The 22,592-nt window shown below is 40.8% G+C and overlaps 1 protein-coding gene and 1 long non-coding RNA gene across 2 annotated transcripts in view; both read right to left on the bottom strand.

Annotated features, from left to right (window-relative positions):
- Window position 1: 1 nt before the first annotated feature.
- LOC124262435 lies at window positions 2-1,122 on the bottom strand. Its single transcript, XR_006894587.1, has 2 exons — window positions 938-1,122; window positions 2-905 (listed from the first exon to the last, which is right to left on the bottom strand). It is a non-coding gene; the product is annotated as an uncharacterized LOC124262435 (long non-coding RNA).
- Window positions 1,123-2,351: 1,229 nt separating this feature from the next.
- Window positions 2,352-22,592, bottom strand: part of LOC124262428 (probable ATP-dependent RNA helicase DHX35) — a 126,797-nt gene continuing 106,556 nt past the window's right edge. Inside the window, exons 23-25 of the mRNA XM_046696915.1 lie at window positions 5,473-5,626; window positions 4,421-4,532; window positions 2,352-3,330 (exon numbers count right to left, since the gene is read on the bottom strand). Coding sequence (XP_046552871.1) covers window positions 3,274-3,330; window positions 4,421-4,532; window positions 5,473-5,626 — 323 coding nt within the window. The 3' untranslated portion in view covers window positions 2,352-3,273. The remainder of the gene's footprint in view (window positions 3,331-4,420; window positions 4,533-5,472; window positions 5,627-22,592) is intronic.

The raw sequence follows: 22,592 nt of genomic DNA, 5'->3' as shown, positions 1-22,592 counted from the left end.
GTCTTGTCGTTTGTTTATTGCCTGTTGATGACGATGATATATACAATGGTCAGTGACAGTGCTATAGTTCAGGAACAGATACACATTAGAAGATAAGATAACGGCCCTCTGGCGCACAGGCACACACACAGGATCTGTATAAATAAAGAAATGAGAAAAAAAGATTAAGAAATTGTTGTGGAAGCTATCAGATGTGTTCATATGAATGTGAATCTTGTTCCTCAATTTTGCTCATTTCAACATGTGAATGTTTTGAGATAATAACATACGTGTATAGGCAAGACTAAAATGTGTCTACAAAACGGATCTTAGAGGTTACTGGTGAAAACGGATCTTAGAGGTAGATCTTATTTGATTTTCTTTTCCTGGTGAAAACGCCTGTTTGATTGTGACATTCCTATTTTGAGTTGGAGTTTACAAGAATCATCTTTTTCACTCATTTAATCTATACTTGTGTCCAATAGTTGTCATTCAAATATTTGAAGGAATTAACTAAGATTGAACAAAATTGCAGAGGGACAAAATAGAGCCCTTATCCTACCTTCCTTGGCTGATCTGGTCAGATGTGATTTCTGGTCAACAAAATATAGGTGGAATATTGCTAGGTGCAGTGTTAAACAATAGACAAACAAACTGTGACTGAGTCTTGAACAGCATACCACATCCCTACAGCATCCCTACAGCATACCACATCCCTACAACATCCCTACAGCATACCACATCCCTACAGCATACCACATCCCTACAGCATACCACATCCCTACAGCATACCACATCCCTACAGCATACCATCCCTACATACCACATCCCTACAGCATACCACATCCCTACAGCTTACCACATCCCTACAGCATACCACATCCCTACAGCTTACCACATCCCTACAGCATACCACATCCCTACAGCTTACCACATCCCTACACATCCCTACAGCTACCATACCACATCCCTACAGCATACCACATCCCTACAGCATACCACATCCCTACAGCATACCACATCCCTACAGCATACCACATCCCTACAGCTTACCACATCCCTACAGCATACCACATCCCTACAGCTTACCACATCCCTACAGCATACCAGCATACAGCATACCACATCCCTACAGCATACCACATCCCTACATACCACATCATACCACATCCCTACAGCATACCACATACCACATCCCTACAGCATACCACATCCCTACACACCACATCCCTACAGCATACCACATCCCTACATACCACATCCCTACAGCATACCACATCCCTACAGCATACCACATCCCTACAGCATACCACATCCCTACAGCATACCACATCCCTACAGCATACCACATCCCTACAGCTTAATACCACATCCCTACAGCATACCACATCCCTACAGCATACCACATCCCTACAGCATACACACATTACAGCATCCTACCACACATCCCTAGATACCACACCAGCATACCACATCCCTCTACCACATCCCTACAGCATACCACATCCCTACAGCATACCACATCCCTACAGCATACCACATCCCTACACAGCTTGCCACATCCCTACAGCTACCACACCACATCCCTACAGCATACCACATCCCTACAGCATACCACATCCCTACAGCATACCACATCCCTACAGCTTACCACATCCCTACAGCATCCCTACACCACATCCCTACAAATACCACATCCCTCATCCCTACAAATAACATCCCTGCATACGGCATACCACATCCCATACCACATCCCACATCCCTACAGCATCGCAGTGGCCAAGCGACCACAAGCAATCCCTACAGCATACCACACATACCACATCCCTACAGCAGCATCACATCCCTACAGCATACCACATCCCTACAGCTATACCATCCCTACATCCTCACATCCCTACAGCTTACACATCCCTACAGCTTACCACGATCCCTTTGGAACATCCCTACAGCTGTAATACAGACAGCTTTGAAATGACAATCTTAGGCATAGTTGAGAGACATCCAGATAAACCAGTCATGATCGTTATTCAGTGGTGTCCCCTGAAAACGTGTTGAAGATTTCTAAGAAAACTCACTTCACATTTTTCATCTGAAAACGCATTTTCATGACTGAATAGAGTTTGAAATCTTGATGAGATATCTCGTTGTCAGGGCTTGAAAAGTTTATTTTAAGAAAACTCACTTCACTTTCTGAAAAGTCATGACTAAATATTTCTTGAAGAATCTGGGAAGTTTATGTTACACTGGAACTGAATCATTTTACACTGGATGTGAAATTTGCAAATGTAATTTGTGCAGTTTCAAAAAACAACAACAGAGAACCAAATGTTGTTTTTTTTAAACTTATCTGTAACTACAACCTGAATAGGAAAATCTAAAAAATGTCGCGAACCAATTTTTTTTCAATGATTGGTCGTTGGTATTGAACCAATCATCAATTGTGAGATTTCAACCAATTCCCAACACTAATCAGTATGGAGGTGAAACACTTAGGATCAGAGAATCTGTGACTAAGTCACACCTATTGTAAACCCAATTGTTTAATGACAAACCTAGCAATCTCAGTTCAAGTTGGTGATAGACTGACTCAAAAAATATGTGATAAAAAGATACAAGACAGTTCAGGTTTTTGTTTGGTTTGGTTGTTGAACGGCGCACGCAGCAATATTCCAGCTATATGGCACTGGTCTGTAGATAATTGAGTCTGGACCTAATAATCCAGTGATTAACAGCATGAGCATCGACCTATATAATTAGGATACGATGACGTGTCAACCAAGTAGTGAGTCTTACCACCCAATCCCGTTGGTCGCCTCTTATAACAAGCATGAAGACAGTTCAGATTTGTGCAGTGAACATCAACATCCATAAGGTGTGTTTGTTATTATTTAACCCTGCACTCAGCAATATGACACGTCAATTAAGTCAACCTGACCACCCAATCCTGTTAGTCGCCTCTTGGGACACGCATGGGCTGCTGAAGGCAAATTCTAACCCGGATCTTCACGGGCAATCACCTCTCACTGAAGTAGCCAATAACTGGAATTTAGACCAGTTGTAATAAAAATTCAACTGTACAAATTAATGCTTGTTTTCGCATCACATTAAGTTGAAGGGAAAAAACAAGATGCTCCTCATGCTTAACATTTGAGTGAATGGAGTTATTTCCCTTTGTCTACATTCCACAAGCTTGACCAGACAATCAAAACTTGGACAGAGTTCCTAGTCCGGCATGACAGCTGAGAGATGGTCTGTATGTCCGGCTGGGACATCTCCTAGTCTTGAGCTTCATCAATCATCTTCATCATCGGTGTCAGTTTTCAACTTCTTACTTGCAAGCTCCCGCTCCTGAAGTGAAAGTTAAACATGGAACTTCAGCAACATATTTGACTGACTGACTGACTGAGTTTAGTTTTACGCTGCTTTTAGCAATATTCCAGCAATATCACGGCGGGGGACACCAGAAATGGGCTTAACACATTGTGCCCATGTGGGGAATCGAACCCGGGCCTTCGGCGTGATGCGCCAACGCTTTAACCACTAGGCTACCCCATCGCCCCGCAACATATTCGAATATTCATAATTCATAATCTTACTGTTGACAATTCAAGAATAAATAAACAACTATTCTTTCACAGATTTTAGTTTTAGATTGCTCACAATGACCGCCATTGCTGACAACACAACATGCCAGGTTACCATGGTTACCTGACTCACTGCCAATGACCAACATGGGAAATGGGGGCCTGATGCAGGTCAAAAATCAACTTGGGGAATGTCCATAAAACAATCTGGGCAAATCTGGCATTCTGCCTCATAGGTTCCTGACACATCGAAGGGACACAACTCTACAACTGCAGCACCTCAGATGACTGTCCCTGGCATCATCATAGGATCCTCACTTCCAAATAGATGGACAAACCCTGATAAAAGTACACTCCAATTCTTGATGACTGAATTGGGTTGCTGGGTGGTGGAGTAGCCTATTGGTTAAAGCATTCGCTTGTCACGCCGAAGACGCAGGTTCAATTCCCCATATGGATACAATGTGTGAAGTCCATTTCTGGTGTCCCCACTGCTGGAATATTGCTAAAAGTGGCATAAAACAAAAACTCACTGAATTGGGTTTCTGGGACTGAGTAGATCCCGTATCACCTACTCGTGTATGACACAAGGGTGGTGGGGTAGCCTAGTGGTTAAAGCATTTGCTCATCACCCTGAAGACCCGGGTTCAATTCCCCACATGAGTACAATGTGTGAAGCCCATTTCTGGTGTCCCCCGCCGTGATATTTCTGGAATATTGCTAAAAGCGGGATAAAACCAAACTCACTCACTTACTCATGTTTTCAAAGTTGATGCATAAGTCGAAGTAATTACCACACCCTAAAAAAATATTACACAATATTTTTTGTCAACAATCCTCATTAGGTGACTTACCGTGCCAAACTGATAGAAGTGAGGTGCCAGCTCACACAACCATTCTGGTTTGATGACTGTGATGTCACGCATGAAGTCCTTAGAAGTCTGCACCACCTCATTAAACACCACCCTACAACACAACAATGTCAGACATCAAACTTGTACAAGCTGAAACTCTTACCTGGCTCCCACCTAGATCAAGCAGAAAGTTCATTCTGTGTAAATAGTTTTTCTTCCTACCACTGTGGTCTGAATTATGTATGAATGGCAATTTTCTGCTGATGCAAAGATTTCCGCCAATTTTATTTCAAATTGACCAATTCTGTGAATTGTCTAAATCCTTTGAGAAACCCTGAATCCCCATTCCATGATACAATATTAAGTTTTCAGCTGAAAATAGATTTTATTGTTGCCATCCCTGTTTATGGATGACTGATACTGGGATGAAAATGTTGATATTTCTACTCTGTACTGATTTGGGGACAAGAACTGATATTTGGAGGTTATTATTATTCTTACAGGATATTTATATAGCGCACTTATCCAGGCAACTAGTACATGCTCAAGGCGCTGGTATTTTTTCACCTCGCAACTGGATGTCAATCTAAACGTCACATCAAATTAATAATCTCAACTCCCTGGGGAGCATATGACTCTTGCAGCCACTAGGCGCACCGAGTTATTGAGGCTTTCTCATCCTTACAAGGTACCCATTCACAGCTGGGTGGACTGGGACACATAGTCACAGTACTTTGTCCAAGTTTACTGCTTGTTGCTGTACCCGCAACTGGGTGTTTGCACGTATTCATGTGGCCACCATCTGGTCGTATACCAACAGATTTGTGGGTTCTTTTAAGAGCACAGGGTTGTGTACTGTACACTAGGGGTTGTGACAACACTGAAAGAGTCTGCACACAAAGTTGACTCCAAGGTTTTTACACCCGGTCACAGGTGGGCTCGATCCCGACACCTCAAGCTCGCTGGATCACCCTACATCGCCCACCATGCCCCTCCATTGAGGATGGATTCAGGACTAATAATTGGAGGTAAATTTTTCCATGTCTACTCACCACTGAGGGGGAACCTCTGGAAAGAGGACAGATGTGGGATGTATGTTAAGGACGTGTTCGTCTCTTACTGTCTTGTAAACACCAGTATAGTGCAGCTTGGCAGCATTGGAGAAAAAACTGGCAGTGATGCATCTTCTGATTGCGTCGACATTGTCTGAAACAACAATGTTGTTACAAGTGAGTTACTCAGAGTGTACATTCATCTTTGTGTCTGAAACAACAATGTTGTTACAAGTGAGCTACTCAGTGTACATTCATCTTTGTGTCTGAAACAACAATGTTGTTACAAGTGAGCTACTCATAGTGTACATTCATCTTCGTGTCTGAAACAACAATGTTGTTACAAGTGAGCTACTCATAGTGTACATTCATCTTCGTGTCTGAAACAACAATGTTGTTATAAGTGAGTTACTCATAGTGTTCATTCATCCTCGTGTCTGAAACAACAATGTTGTTACAAGTGAGCTACTCATAGTCTACATTCATCTTCGTGTCTGAAACAACAATGTTGTTACAAGTGAGCTACTCATAGTCTACATTCATTTTCGTGTCTGAAACAACAATGTTGTTACAAGTGAGTTACTCAGAGTGTACATTCATCTTCGTGTCTGAAACAACAATGTTGTTATAAGTGAGTTACTCAGAGTGTACATTCATCTTCGTGTCTGAAACTACAATGTTGTTATAAGTGAGCTACTCATAGCGTACATTCATCTTCGTGTCTGAAATAACAATGTTGTTACATGTGAGTTACTCAGAGTGTACATTCATCTTCGTGTCTGAAACAAAGTTGTTACAACTAAATACTGATACGTCAATGTTGGTATAGGTGAGTTACTGGTAGACTGTCCTCTAGTCTACCGGTATATCAAAATCTTCTTATCACGCATGCCATTTCAAGTTTGCTTGTCTTTGCCCAATCATAGCACTACCCTGTGCAGAGTTATGTCCCTTGTGATGAAAACATACTATCAGTCTGATCACTGTTCTTATTTCAAATGTCTTTTCAGAGAAGACTAGCACATGATCTAGATGATTAGGAAACGAAAAGTTTCGAGATTTCATCACAAGCAGACAAAATGACAGATTGCCTCAGAAAAGATACTTATTACTGCCAAATTGTGCTCTTATAGAAATAGAGGCGTGCAGTCAACACTGAGTATCAAAGGACATGAAACACTCAGCAGGGGGCTGTCTAAAAATAGCACTTCATCTCACTCACCTTAGTTAAAAGCAATGATGTTAGCACTCAAATATATTGGGCAACTTGATTGACAATTTGGAACAACTTCAAAACTATTTGTCTTCACTTAATGTTAGGAATATCTACAGCACAATCTCAACACCTGGTCATGGCTGTGGTATGTTTTTGGAACTTTCATTTTGTAAAATGTACTTTGGACATAGATTAGAAAATGTCTCAATAATTGCACACATATGTGTCTAAATATTAAATGTATCCGCATGAGACTAACATTGTTTGAAGCATGTCGATGATCTACAGCCAAAATGTTTACACCGCTTTTAGTAATGTCATGGCAGGGCACACCAGAAATATGCTTCATACATTGTGGGGAATTGGTAATAACAAGACGATAAAGTCATCAATATCCCCCGCAACGGCAAAATACTCTTTATGAATATGTCTACTAGTTATGATTATGTCAAATGTTTTGGAGTGTATACAGCAAAGTGGAAGGAGAGTATTGAAAGGTTTTTAAGATCTGCTCCAGAGAGGAGCACTACCATCACTACCTAACAAGATGACATCCTCATAGTCACAGCCTAAGTCACGTTTCCATGGAAACCACAAAAAATAAACTTGATATCTGGGTCTAAACCCCAAAAGGCACATCTAGGGATCATGCTTGACATATGTACCAAGTTTGATGAAGCTAGCATGTAATATATAATTGTTTGGGAGATCTGCTCCGGACAAGATGACATCCTCATAGTCACAACCTAAGTCACGTTTCCATGGAAACAGCAAAAAATAAAATTCATATCTGGGTCTAAACCCCACAAGGCACATCTAGGGATCATGCTTGATATGTGTACCAGGTTTGATGAAGCTAGCACTAATAGTTTAGGAGATCTGCTCCGGACAAGATGACATCCTCATAGTTACAGCCTAAGTCATGTTTCCATGAAAACTGCAAAAAAATTACATTCATATCTGGGTCTAAACCCCAAAAGGCACATCTAGGGATCGTGCTTGACATATGTACCAAGTTTGATGAAGCTAGCATATATAGTTTGGGAGATCTGCTCCGGACAAGATGACATCCTCATAGTCACAGCCTAAGTTATGTTTCCATGGAAACTGCAAAAAATAGAATTCGCATCTGGGTCTAACTCCCAGGAGGCACATCTAGGGATCATGGTTGATATGTGTACCAAGTTTGGTTAAGCTATCACCATCAGTTTAGGAGATATGCTTCGGACAAAGTGTGATGGACGTACGGGCGGACACACGGACTGACGGAACTCTTTTCTATGTCCCCCGCAACAAAGAAGAATAAATGACTGGTCCTTCAATATACCTGTAGAATTCTGCTCACATAATGCACTCCCAGATACTGACCCACTTCAATTGGTTTTGCTCTTTATTGTCTAAAGAAATTCTTGGATACATACAAAATAAATAATTTTTCATTTCTTTGTTTATAAAAATGATAAAAGAAATGCATCGTTATACATACAGGGTTGTTGAAGACCAATTCTAACTCGAATCTTCACGAGTTAATGTGTAGGACTAAAAAAACAATGTGTAGGACTAAGATGGTAATAGTTTTTTATTAGTAACATTTCCCATACTTTGTTATCAGGTTTATTAGTGAGTGAGTATGGTTTTATGCCGCTTTTAACAACATTCCAGCAATATCAGGGTGGAGACACCTTCAATGGGCTACATACATTGTACTCATTTGGGAATGGAACCCAGGCCATGACAATTAAACGCCAACAGTGTAGCATTTTTGTAATCCTGCCGATGTTCAAGTTCGATAGGAGAAAATACTCCACTCACTCAAATATTTATGCCCAATAATATACACAATAATATATAATAAGGCTAATGTATTGTCCCAAGGTATTGCCAGTGAGTGAGTGAGTGAGTGAGTGAGTGAGTGAGTGAGCGAGCTTTTAGCAACATTCCAGCAATATCACAGCAGGGTACATCAGAAATGGGCTTCACACATTTTGCCTATGTGGTGAAATGAACCCAGGCCATGACAAGCAAACACTTTGACCACTGGGCTATGCACCACCCCCAAACAGGCTTATAACATCTGTAGTGACTGACTGACTGACTGAGTTTGGTTTTACGCCGCTTTTAGCAATATTCCAGCAACATCACGGCAGGGGACACCAGAAATGGGCTTCACACATTGTGCCCATGTGGGGATTCGAACCCCGGTCTTCGGCGTGACGAGCCAACGCTTTAACCATTAGGCTACCCCACCGCCCCTCATCTGTAGTGACAAGATCCAGATGAGTCCTGATTTTCTTGCACTTCCTAGATAGGTACATCCGTGTCTGTTCTTGTTATCCAGAGGCCACCGGACAGATTCAGGACTGGAAAGGTTACAGAGTGAGTTGAGTGTGTTTTACACCGCTTTTAGCAATATTCCAGCAGTATCACGGCAGGTTACACCAGAAATGGGCTTCACACATTGTACCCATGTGTGGAATCGAGCCTGGGTCCTTGATGGGCGAATGACCAAGCTAAACCCACTCCATGTTGTTCAACAAAGGATCACAGTATTGTTGAAAGAATGAAGTCACATCCTTTGTGAGGTGAGGTGAGGTGAAATTGGGTTTTACGTCGTGCTTGAGAATATTTCGCTCATATGACGACGTGCATGTGCATGTGTATGTGTATGTGCAGCTGCTTGTACTAGCCCAGCCTTAAGCTGGTTTTATAGTGCTAGCCTACTGAGATACCATGCCGCAGTGAAGCATGAATACCCCACTGAGAGACATTATACTGACTCCGAGACGACCAGTCCTTGTTGTACCCATTAATGCTGAGCGCCAAGCAGGGACCAACAAGTACCATATTTTATCATCTTTTGGTATGATGCGGTCGGGGATCGAACCCGCGACCTTCCGCTCTCCGGGCGGATGCTCTAACCACTACACCACGGAGGCGGTTCCATCCTTTGTTGCCTTTTTACACACAACTAATCTAAAAATCTAAATGTTTTCATTTTCCCATCTATCATCTTTCAAGACAAATGGGGGGCTGTAACTTATGTGTATAGGACGCAGGAATTCGCGTCCTGTAAATCCCTGGTATTAACAGACTGTGCTAAGCAGAGTCTCGAGGAGGTCAGTTAGTATTATGCTTGATTTTGAGGTGAGCTTGGACCAATGTGTCTGTTTCCTACAACTCAGAAATTCAGGAAATATCTTATTGAAAATTCCATAGTTCCTCTCATCCTCCGGCTGGAGTGGAGAAACAATTGCTTGTCATGTATAGTCTGTTTGCGGTGAAAACGTACCGATGAATTTCACTTTAAACAAAAATGTAAATCAAATAAAGAGAAATTCAGATTGCGAATCCTCATAATTTTACCTTGCCATTTCAAAATTTAAATCTCAGATTTTTATTCAATTTAGGATAAAAGTTGTTTAACAAACGATCATAGTTTCAAATCGCTATTATTGGTTTGTATTACAAGGGGGTATGCACATTAAATGAAACACCGAGAACAAGGAGGGTTGGTCTAAGTTAACGTTCATCACGTACCGCACGTGCATTTGTTTCACTGTTCCAAACCACTGCGCTTACCCCCTTGTAATACAAACCAATATAAGCGATTTGAAACAATGATCGTTTTTTAAACAACTTTTTTCCTAAGTTGAATAAAAATCTAAGATATAATTTTTAAATTGGCAAAGTAGAATTATGAGGATTCGCAATCTTAATTTCACTGTATTCGATTTACATTTTTGTTTAAAGTGAAATTCACCGGTACGTTTTCACTGCAAACAGACTATAGAAGACCTGGGTCAATTGCCCACAAGGGTACAATGTGTGAAGTCCATTTCCAGTGTCCCCCACTGGGCTATTGTTTGAATATGCAAAACACCGTGTAAAACCCAGCTCACTTTTAACATCCTTCTGTGGGTGATGTTTAAACCAACTCCTGCACCAGCCTTCTTGCTGGACCCATGAAGGTCCGGGTTAGAATGAACCTTCAGTAACCCATGCTTGTTGTAAGAGGCGAATAACGGGATCGGGTGGTCAGGCTCGCTGGTTTGGTTGACACATGTCATCGGTTCCCAATTGTGCAGATCGATGCTCATGCTGTTGATCACTGGATTGTCTGGTCAAGACTCAATTATTTACAGACTGCCACCATATAGCTGGAATATTGCTGAGTGCGGCATAAAACTAAACTCACTCACTCACTCACTCTTCTTGCTGGTACTCCACAATATTTTATTTACAAGATAATACATCCAATGTGCATCAGTTAGAACAGTCTTGCTCAATCATAAACAGGATGCGATTTAGTTGGGGGGTTTTTCAGCACCTGCACCAAGTGCAACCTGGTTTATAGGTTCGGCTGCACCATGAAAATGTTGGTTGTACCATAAAATATTTTCACAAAAAGTACTCAGTATCAGATACATTCAACAGAACCAGATCCCATGATGATAATCATGAATGATTGCTGTTTTCCATTCCCTTTATTTATAAATCTCAATTACATGATTACTGTTACGTAACTGATTTATGAGTACACAACTCTTTATGCTGTAACAAGTCATGCGAAGAAAAACGTATTACTTCCAGTCAAGTACTGTAAATAGTGAAATCACACACTGATAAACATTTTCAAATATTTCCTATACTGCATGTGTGCCATGGTGACCTGAACTGTGCATCAAAGAATCTGTTTCAGGCTTGAGTTTTACACACACGTGTAGTTCTGGCAAGGCTCCTGATTACTTGTCAGGTGGTAATCTCACATACATCACATATATCTGCATCACAACAACCATTGCAGAAAAAGTCAATGATGGTGGTCGACCGTTCTCGTTTGCTACAGACACTCAACGGAACACTGTTCCCTACTCTGCAAACTTTCTCTGTTCAAAACTTGTCTTAAGGCTAAACTCTTTATGCTGGCTTTCTTTTCAAAACAAATGTGCTCTGTGCACTTTGAGCATGCATTATGCACGTTTTAAATGGATCATCATCATCACTATCATCATTGTCATCACCAACACCATCATCATCCCAAAGACAATCATCATCATTGTCATCACCAACACCATCATCATTGTCATCACCAACACCATCATCATCCCAAAGACAATCATCATCATCATTGTCATCACCAACACCATCATCATCCCAAAGACAATCATCATCATCACTGTCATCACCAACACCATCATCATCATTATCATCATTGTCATCACCAACACCATCATCATTGTCATCACCAACACCATCATCATCCCAAAGACAATCATCATCATCATTGTCATCACCAACACCATCATCATCCCAAAGACAATCATCATCATTGTCATCACCAACACCATCATCATTGTCATCACCAACACCATCATCATCCCAAAGACAATCATCATCATCATTGTCATCACCAACACCATCACCATCCCAAAGACAATCATCATCATCATTGTCATCACCAACACCATCATCATCCCAAAGACAATCATCATCATCATTGTCATCATCATCACCATCATCACTGTCATCACCAACACCATCATCATCCCAAAGACAATCATCATCATCATTGTCATCATCATCACTATCATCATTGTCATCACCAACACCATCATCATCCCAAAGGCAATCATCATCATCATTGTCATCACCAACACCATCATCATCCCTAAGACAATCACCATCATCATTGTCATCACCAACACCATCATCATCCCAAAGACAATCATCATCATCATTGTCATCACCAACACCATCATCATTGTCATCACCAACACCATCATCATCCCAAAGACAATCACCATCATCATTGTCATCCCCAACACCATCATCATCATCACTATCATCATTGTCATCACCAACACCATCATCACCATTAGCTCAGGAAGCGCTTTAGAGCATATCCCTGTGACGTGGAAAGGCGCTATATAAATGGCCTATTATTATTATTATTATCATCCCAAAGACAATCATCATCATCATTGTCATCCCCAACACCATCATCATCGTCATCATCATAATTGTCACCACCAACACCATCATCAGCAGCACCACCACCACCACCATCATCATCCCAGACAATCATCATCATCGTCATCACCAACACCATCACCATTGTCATCACCAACACCATCATCATTGTCATCACCAACACCATACGATGTCAAGGTTAGTGCTGCATCATAATGCTGAACAACGTCTCTGAATTCCTTTTGTTGACTTGTGTTTTTGCGTTAATCATAAAATACAACAGGGTTTGAAACTAACAGAAAAATGAAAAAGTGAAATTTATGGACGTCAACTTAGATAATATAAGGAACACAATGCTTCAGGTTATATTTTAGTTCCTTCATCAGGTGAATGAAAACTAGGCAGCGGATAACGTTATGTGTACTTGTGAAAGAAACAAAAAGTGACAGTCTAACAAAGTTGGACACTCTACAAATTGTTTTCACATGTATGTGTATAGCTACCTGCTTTCTAGCTTCCATTCACCTGATGAAGAGAGAGTGAGTGAGTGAGTTTAGCTTAGTTTAGTTAAGATTAGTTTTATGCCACTACTAGCAATATTCCAGCAATGTCATGGTGGGGGGACACCAGAAATGGGCTTCACACTTTGTACCTATGTGGGGAACTGAAGCCATGCCTTCGGCGTGACAAGCGAACGATTTCACCACTAGGTTACCCCACCGCCTCTCATCTGATGAATGAGTGAGTGAGTTTAGTTTTTTTGGCACTTTTAGCAATATTCAATCAATATCACAGCGGGGGACGCCAGAAATGGGCTTCACACACTGTACATGTGGGGAATCGAACCTGGATCGACAGTGTCATGAGCGAATGCTTTAACCACTAGGCTACCCTACTGACCCCTGATGAAGGAGTTTTAGATACATTTTCTTCATATCACTGCAGTAACACTTTTCAGGTGTTTTTTTAAAAATGAATCATTGGCAAATTGGGAAGAAAATGTGTGTACAGCCGTGCTTTCCATCTGAGTGAGTTTAGTTTTATGCCGCACTCAGCAATATTCCAGCTATATGGCGGCAGTAAATAACAGTCTGGACCAGACAATCCAGTGATCAACAGCATGAGCATCGATCTGGGAACCGATGACATGTGTCAACCAGGTCTGCGAGTCTGACCACCCGATCCCGTTAGTCGCCTCTTAAGACGTGCTTGGGTTACTGAAAATCAATATTCTAACCCTGGATCTTCACGAGTCTTTCCATCTGAATTCACGAGACAAATACACAAGGTCATCTAAATCTCTGCACATAAAACAATGTCTAGCAGACAGTAAATACAACAGAACATATAGATCATCATGTTTAGTTATGTTTCACTGACCAGTTGGTTATCTATTGTTGGTTCACCTGCACAGGTTTTCTGAAACAGCAAACTTTCCCCAAACTTGCACCAAGAATGTGGGTGAGTGTTACCTTAAAGTGTGCACTATGTGAGAAAATAACAATTCTGCCCGACAAGTCTTTACTACCAACATGATTCTATTGATCCAGGCTTCATTTTTTCACTGCCTCCATCGTGATAGTTCGGTCCAAAGAAACGTTAATACAAGAATCTGTTTTGTTCTTACTGCCCAATTGTGAATCTTATATTGAATTTCATACATTGAATCATTTTTTTATATAGAAAAAAAACAACAACCATGGGTCTTACTTAATTGAAGATTTTTCATCTGATGAGTAAACTTGAACATTATGAAGTAACATGGAGCTTACTTGCAGAGTGGCCGGCTGCATGCTGGTTGGAATCTAGTTAGTATTAAGCATCTACTTGGTCTTTCTGTATTTCTCAAAAAACACGTAACATATGTTATATTTGGGATTCGAACCCACACCCTCCGAGTCAGGCACCTAATCGCCAGCACACAAAGTCAGCCGCCTAACCCGCTCAGCCACCGCGACTTCCAAAAAGTACTAGAATCTGTACTTTACTAAGAAAGTGTAATCCAAAATATAACATATGTTACATTTGACCACTTTCTAAATGGCATTGTGTAATTAAAAACCATGTGTTTTGATCTCCCACCCACCAGTCATTGGTTCTCCTATGCATGGGTTGCCTTACGTCGGCCATGTTGACCTCCTATAAACCAGTTTGTTATTCCTTGTGTCTTCACCTGCCCAGATGTTTTCGTTTTGACTTCATTGTGACTCATAAATTATTCGTTTGTTACTGAAAGGAACCCAAAGACTAGCATCTATTTACAATTGTGAAATTAGTTTTCTGATGACTAAAGGTAAATATTCTAAAAAAACATGGACTCAGCTTTCAGTGTGGGCAGCCAGCATGCACAGCAGGAATCTTAAGCTCGTCATTTGTGGCCATCTCTATGTCTACGCTGCCTAAAAACATGTTTTGCTCTGCCATGTAGACTAATTCTTAGTCTCTGAATATAAATAATTTTTAATTTAAACTGAAAAGGAACCCCAGTGAGATGGGAGATTCAGGAAATCTAGACCTGGGTAGCTATTCTCGAAACGTTCATAGCCCTACAAACTTCTTAAGCCCATTCTTAACACATTGGCTACGATCAAAGTTAAGAATTTTAGGGCTACGAACGTTTCGAGAATAAGGGCCCTGCTTCATTTGGGGCTTTGCAGAAAGGGCTGAGCAGAAGAAAAATGATGTGGTTGAGGGACTGTGAGACAGACTATGTGCAATGTTCCAATCCAAGATGGGTGTTATTAAGGTACACCACATCATACATTCTAGTTTGGTGCAGCGAGGATCTGGGTTAGAATTGATCTTCAGCAACCCTGGCTTTAGGTAACAGACATATTGGATTGACTAATTCTTTATTGCAATAGTGCGATGTAAGGTGATTAGTGATATTGTAGTGGACAGTGTTTCTGGAGCAAACTAGGAGGTAGCGATGTCAGCGCCCTCATGAACCTTGATGGTGGGAGCCCCAAGGACAAACCACTACATCAGCAATTGGCACCATTCATCTACTCAAGGCCAATCAACAGTAACCCGTTCCTACCCTTTGTCTTCATGGCTTCTTAGCTATCATCTATAAACACCCCGTGAAGATCCGGGTTAGAATTGATCTTCAGTAACCCATGCTTGTTGTAAGAGCCGACTAACGGGATCAGGTGGTCAGCCTTGCTGACTTGGTTGACACATGTCATCTTATCCCAGTTGCATAGACCGATGCTCATGCTGTTCATCCCTGGATTGTCTGGTCCAGATCCGATTATTTACAGACCGCCACCATATAACTGAAATATTACTGAGTGCGGTGTAAAACTAAACTCACAGTCACTCTATAAGCACAACATCTAACAGCAATGTCATCACACATCCACCTCCTAAATTGTATAAACTCAAATAAATATATTCTCCTTGTGCATAACGCAGTGTATCACTTGATTATACACTAAAGCAAGCTGTCAATCTAAAAATTTGTTCGTCTTCAAATATTACCTTCTAATGCCACCTATAGAAGTTTTGTAACACGTAACAAACTGGCTCAGGTGGTCAGGTATGCTGACTTTGTTGACGAAAAATATCTCCTTCAGAGAGAAGATAACTCTATCAATTTGTATCCAACATGTACTAAGTGTCTATCGGTGCTCATGATGTTAATCCCTTCATTGTCTAGTCCAGACTCAATTATTCACAGACTGCTGTCTTTGAGCTAGAATATTGCCGAGTTCAATGTTAAACAACAAACAAATTCCATTTGGCTATTATGGGAGCTGTCCATATATTTTCAATTCCCTATTTTATGCACTACAGGGGTGGTAGGGTTAGCATAGTTGTCACACGGAAGACCCGGGTACGATCCCCCACATGGCTACAATGTGTGAAGACCATTTCTGGTGTCCCTTGTAATGATATTGCTGGAATACTGCTAAAAGCGGCATAAAACTTCACTCACTAACGTGCTGCAAACATATCAATGTATGTATCTTACATGACCTACACTGGCTGCCCATCTGACAGAGAATCAGCTATAAGATCTTGTGTCATGTGTATCGATGCCTGTCTGAAGATGCTCCACAATATCTGTGTGATTTGATCACGGAGTACAAACCAGCTCGATCACTGCGGATTGAACCCACAACCTACCGCTCTCCAGGCGGACGCTCTAACCACTACACCACGGAGGCAGTCTGAGTGAGTGAGTGAGTGAGTTTGGTTTTACGTCGCTTCTAGCAATATTCCAGCTGTATTACCAGAAATAGGCTTCACACATTGTACCCATTCGTGGAATTAAAGCCTGGTCTACAGCGTAAGACTTTAACCTCTAGGCTACCCACCGCCCCAGATGAACCAAGGTTTTGCCTCTGTTCCACACTTGACAAAATGTTGTTGATGACGTGGTGGCAACCGAGATACAATGTACCAATAACCCTTGGCTCAGGAAAGGTGCACTGATGTGGTTATTGGGAATGGATATTTAATTGGGAAGTCATGTGTTGAGAACACTATCATCCTGCCATTGCTCTATTAATTACAACTGCAAGATGACAATTCCATATCACACGACAAAGGTCGTCACTGATTATCTCAGATGATAAAACATGGATATTGTACTGTCAAATAAGTCCAATAATATAGCCTCAATGCAGAATTTGTCTTTGTGTTCTCAGGCTGAGGATGAGTAACAGAGACACAGCATCTGCCAACATGGCCAAGATTGGCATAGCTCTTCAACAAACAGGTAAAGAAAGGGCAGGCACGTCAGTAAATCAACAGTGTGCCATCAAGGTTCTTGTCAATATATCGCCCAACATGATACCAACAAGTACCAGATATTGCCCGAAATGAGACATTTATTGTCACTATCCCTTCACCTTCATTCATTTATTCCATATATTTCTGGGATATGAAAATCAGCAACTCCACTCATACAAACTGTTTCATGTACTCCAAGAAATAAAAAGGCCATTAATTTGTGCGCATTTCAGAAAGACGAGATGTCAGAAAGCTTGTTAAAACAATATTCAAGCAATATCATGGCAGGGGACACCGGAAATGACAAAGCAATGGGGTAGCCTAGTGGTTAAAGTGTTTATTCATCACACTGTCGACCCAGGTTCGATTCCCCACATGGGTACAATGTGTGAAGCTCATTTCTGGTGTTCCCTGGCATGACATTGCTGGAATATTGCTAAAAGCAGCGTAAAACCAAACTCACTCACTCACTCTTATGACAAGCATGGGTTGCTGAAGAAGAATTCTACTCAGACCTTCACCGGCCATCATCATTAATACCAGTGTATGAAATAAGCCAAAAATCCAGCCAGACATCAGGGCTGGTAACTTCAAAATGTTACCAGCCCAAAATGAATTTAACCAGACCAAATATGGTGAATTTACTCAGATGTATGGAACATCTAAAATTTTACCAAACCATCGGGCTGGCTAGCTGTAAATTTAGACCGTCCGTCAGAAATCTAGACCGTCTCGGGCGGTCGGACGGGCCTTATTTCATACACTGTTAATACATATGAGTTAATATGAGGTAAACAAAGTATTCAACATGATTTCTTGTGTATTCTTATCTAAAATCAAATTTAGATAGATTTATTATGTTTCTGCCTCCAAAATCTGTCTCTCTGAAATCAATTATAAACCAAAATGTTCACAAAAAGACATTATTTATTTATTCCATTCTGTGTCTAATCACAGTCAATGCAAACATTCCTGCCAAATGTCTCTGATGCATGACTCTATGAGCAATATCCATCACCTAATACTAAATACAAAGAAACCATTGAGTTCAGAACACCAAAAAAATTCACCATGAGAAATAAATTGTCGTGACAACCACTGCTTTCAATGTGATGCAAGGTGAAATCCGTGATGATGAAGCCATCGACTTGCTCTCTGATGATGCTCAACAAGGAAGTGGCTTGTGCCTGAGTCATAGATGAATGTACAGTCAAACAGCTGGAATAAGAATAACAAAATCTGTGTTTTACCTTTTTCTTGTATTTTCGATGATAGACTTTCTCAAAAGATCTGCAGAGCTCCAGATAAGATTTAGCTCATGTGGGTACTGTACCCACTGTATTTTTTGGGAGTGGGTATTATGAATGTTAAGTGGGTATTTCATTTTCCGTTACCCACTGCTTTCAAATATATGCGTATTTCAGTCATTTTACTCACCTAAGTATTATGTCATTGAGTTAGTTTACTAAGCAGGTATGTTCTGAGTTATGTCATACCTAATCAAAATCAACTTAAATATAATGGAAATGATTTCATAAAAAATCACTCATCCTTTACTGACAGTACAACACTTGTCCTAAACTAACAGTACGACTTGATAGCAGTGTTATCGATGTCTTTTTCATTACGCAAGCGATTTCTATGAATATATTCCGTACGCATTTGTTTTAAACTTTTTGCGTATCTAACAATTTAAATGCGTAATTGGTACGCAACAAATATTTTTCAATGCGTAATTGGAAATTTTCTATGCGTATTTTACCCGGATACGCAGCTTATCTCGGCCTCTGGATCTGTATCACTCTGGGCTTTTCTCCCACGAGAAGCTGGCATGCTGATAAATGACCTACTGATTCATGATGGGCAGTGTTATGTTCAGACTAATGCTTTTTCTCTCTGAATATATATCATTTTGATAGAAACAAAAATTCCTTTTAAGTTGAAAAGGAGCCCCAGTGAGATGGGTGATCCTGGGGAAATCTAGACTTGCTCCATTTAGGGCTTTAGGATTGCAGAGAGGGCTGGTGGAAGGGGAAAAAATGTGGTGCAGAGGCTGCTGACAGAATAGTATCCTCCAACTGTGAAATTTGTGTGTGTGTGTGTGTGTGTGTGTGTGTGTGTTATATGTTAAATGGATCAAAACATGGATTCAAAGACAGTTTCAAAAGTTACTTTACTATGAAAATTGATAAATTTTAAGATATATAAATATCATATATATTTCTTATTTGGTATGTTCTTTGCATGCTCAAGGTACTCAGCCCGAGGCAACCAGCCCGAGACAACTAGCCCAAGGCACCCAGCCCAAGACAACTAGCCAAGGCACCCAGCCTGAGACCACTAGCCCGAGGCACCCAGCCCGAGACAACTAGCCAAGGCACCCAGCCTGAGACCACTAGCCCGAAGCACCCAGCCCGAGACAACTAGCCCGAGGCACCCAGCCCGATGCACCCAGTCCGATACAACTAGCCCGATGCAACCAGCCCGATGCACTTAGCCCGAGGCAACCATCATCTCTGAATCCTTGACTGAACATCGATACTGCAGTATTAACATCATCAACTCACTCGATGATCAAATCCGAGCTTAACCCACACAAATATGGCTAACTTGGTTTAGTAGTCATATTACAAGAATCCATTGCTGACCTCTGCTAAATAGTCCTGTGTGATTAACTCTTGATGAATAGCTTGGGCCGCTAGAGAGTCTCAGGGTGCTCATTATCCTAATACACTGCCCAGAAAAGCTGAGATCAACCGGGGATGTGTAATGATCTGAATGATTCTGATTATTAGAAGTGACAGAAGAACACTGCATCTGGTGATTATGGCTACATGAGTGGCCTGTGACTGGCAAGTTATCAGCATCCACAACAGCGGATACGTTTTTCTCCATGTGTATCAGTGAACTGATAAGAAGGACGTATCTGTCTTGGTTCACAGATAGCAAGCCCTAAAAACCTGATTACATTTTTTGTTCTTTATGAAGAAACCTGATGATTACGCTAACAAAATTACTAACAGAAATGCTTCCACACCTCAAGAAACAAACAAGAAGACAAAGTCATCAATATCCCCCGCAATGGCAAAATACTCTTCATGATTATGTCTACGAGTTATGATTATGTCAAATATTTAGGTGTGTATATAGAAAAGTGGAAGGAGAGTATTGAAAGGTTTTTAAAGTTCTGATCCAGAAAGGAGCACTATCACCAATTTCAGTCTAAGTCAAACTTGTTGCCATGGAAATGCCAAAAATATTTTATTCATAAATCCAAAACTACCAAAAGGCACCAGTACACCACCAGATCCATGTTTGTGCCAAGTTTGGTGAAGAAATATTGAACGGTTTTAGAGTTCCGGAAAAGACAAATGTGCACGGACGGACCCACGCATGCACGGACGGAGTCCATTTTAATAGCCACCGCAAAACACGTTGTGGGGGATAAAAAGGGTGGTCCATGAGATGTTACCTTGACACTCACTGTTCAAAGCATTGCTGGGGACAGTGGGGTAGCCTAGTGGTTAAAGCGTTCGCTCGTCACGCTGAAGATACGGGTTCAATTAACCACATGGGTACAATGTGTGAAGGCTCGTTCTCGTGTCCCCCGGCGTGATATTGCTGGAATACTGCTAAAAGCGGCATAAAATTAACTCAATCAATCAAAGCTTTGCAAGTAACAGTGAGTGTGAGTGAGTTTAGTTTTACGCCGCTTTTAGCAGTATTCCAGCAATATCACGGCGGGGGACACATGAAATGGGCATTACACATTGTACACATTTAGGGGATCGAACCTGGGTCTTCGGCTCCCCTACTGCCCAAAAGCTTTGCAGAAGCAGTATGTGTCTTATAAAAAAATCTTGATATCAACATTAGGAATAAAGAAATAGTTTTCGTCAAGTCAAGTTCTAACAATATTTTGACCATCAACCAGAAACCTCTAAAATAAGATTGCAATGTCTTTAATGTTAGGAGTTTAGACACTGACATGTGGCGCACAGGCAAAATGTAATGGATTCTCCTTTTAAAGAGTGAGTGAGTGAGTGAGTGAGTGAGTGAGTGAGTGAGTGAGTGAGTGAGTGAGTGAGTGAGTGAGTGAGTGAGTGAGTGAGTGAGTGAGTGAGTGAGTGAGTGAGTGAGTGAGGATGGTTTTACACTGCTTTTAGCAATATTCCAGCAATATCATGGTGGTGGACACCAGAAAATGGGCTTCACACATTGTACCAATGTGGGTAATCGAACCCTGGTCTTCGACGTGACAAACCAACACTTTAACCACTTAGCTAACCCACCACCCCTTGTTTTGAAGAACTCCCAAGGGTCATATATGACAGTTGTATATCGTAAAAATAACCAAAATGTCAAGGTCTTTCAATCTCAATTACAAATTTCAGGTGAGATTGAATTTTGAGCTTTGATAATTTGCCATGAACAATATGGATCTGATGTGACACAACTTGGATTAGATAGCATTAGGAATACAAGGTGCTTTTGTGTGGGCTTGTTATGTATATATGGATATTGTGACTACAAGCAGAACCTGACAACATGATCCCATGAAGATGCAGGTTGAACTGTGAAGGTTCCGCAGGACAATGTTTAAATCTATATACATTGTATTTCATGAACAAAAGCTTAGGGAAACAACTGGTCTTCTACAACTCATGCTTGTTGTAAGAGGCAACTAAAAGAATCGTGTGGTCAGACATGTTATCATATATATGCAAATTGCGTAAATCGACGGTCATGACGTCAACCAATGGATTGTCTGGTCCAGACTGGAATATTTACCATTGTCATATCGCTGGAATATTTCTGAGTGAGGTCTTACATAACATGCAAACTAAAGAGGACAACACGAAAAGCCATATATCAAAATGAAGGATAACATTAAGCAGGTTTAACTCAACATTTGCTGAGCGACTTTTTCTGATGGTTTACAGATTCTGAGAACAACAATAACTTAAAACTGAAAAAAATCTGATAAACTGAACTATTTGATTTATTATGAATGCAAACAATATTCACCAGAAGGGTTTGCATTTGATATGTTAAGACAAATAAAATCAGTAAATTAAACAAAACAAACATGGTAACAAAGTCATAAAATTTGTGAGACCAAAAGAAATTCATATCCAAGCCTTTAAACTTCTGTATACTCGAACCACCAACCATCCCCTCCACCAAAAAAAAA

Source organism: Haliotis rubra, unplaced genomic scaffold (genome assembly GCF_003918875.1).
Source record: "Haliotis rubra isolate DU_JTF1 unplaced genomic scaffold, ASM391887v1 Scf838, whole genome shotgun sequence".
In the NCBI taxonomy this organism is placed as follows: domain Eukaryota; kingdom Metazoa; phylum Mollusca; class Gastropoda; order Lepetellida; family Haliotidae; genus Haliotis; species Haliotis rubra.
Note: the sequence above shows the minus strand (reverse complement) of the source record. Positions and strands in the feature narration are given on the sequence as shown.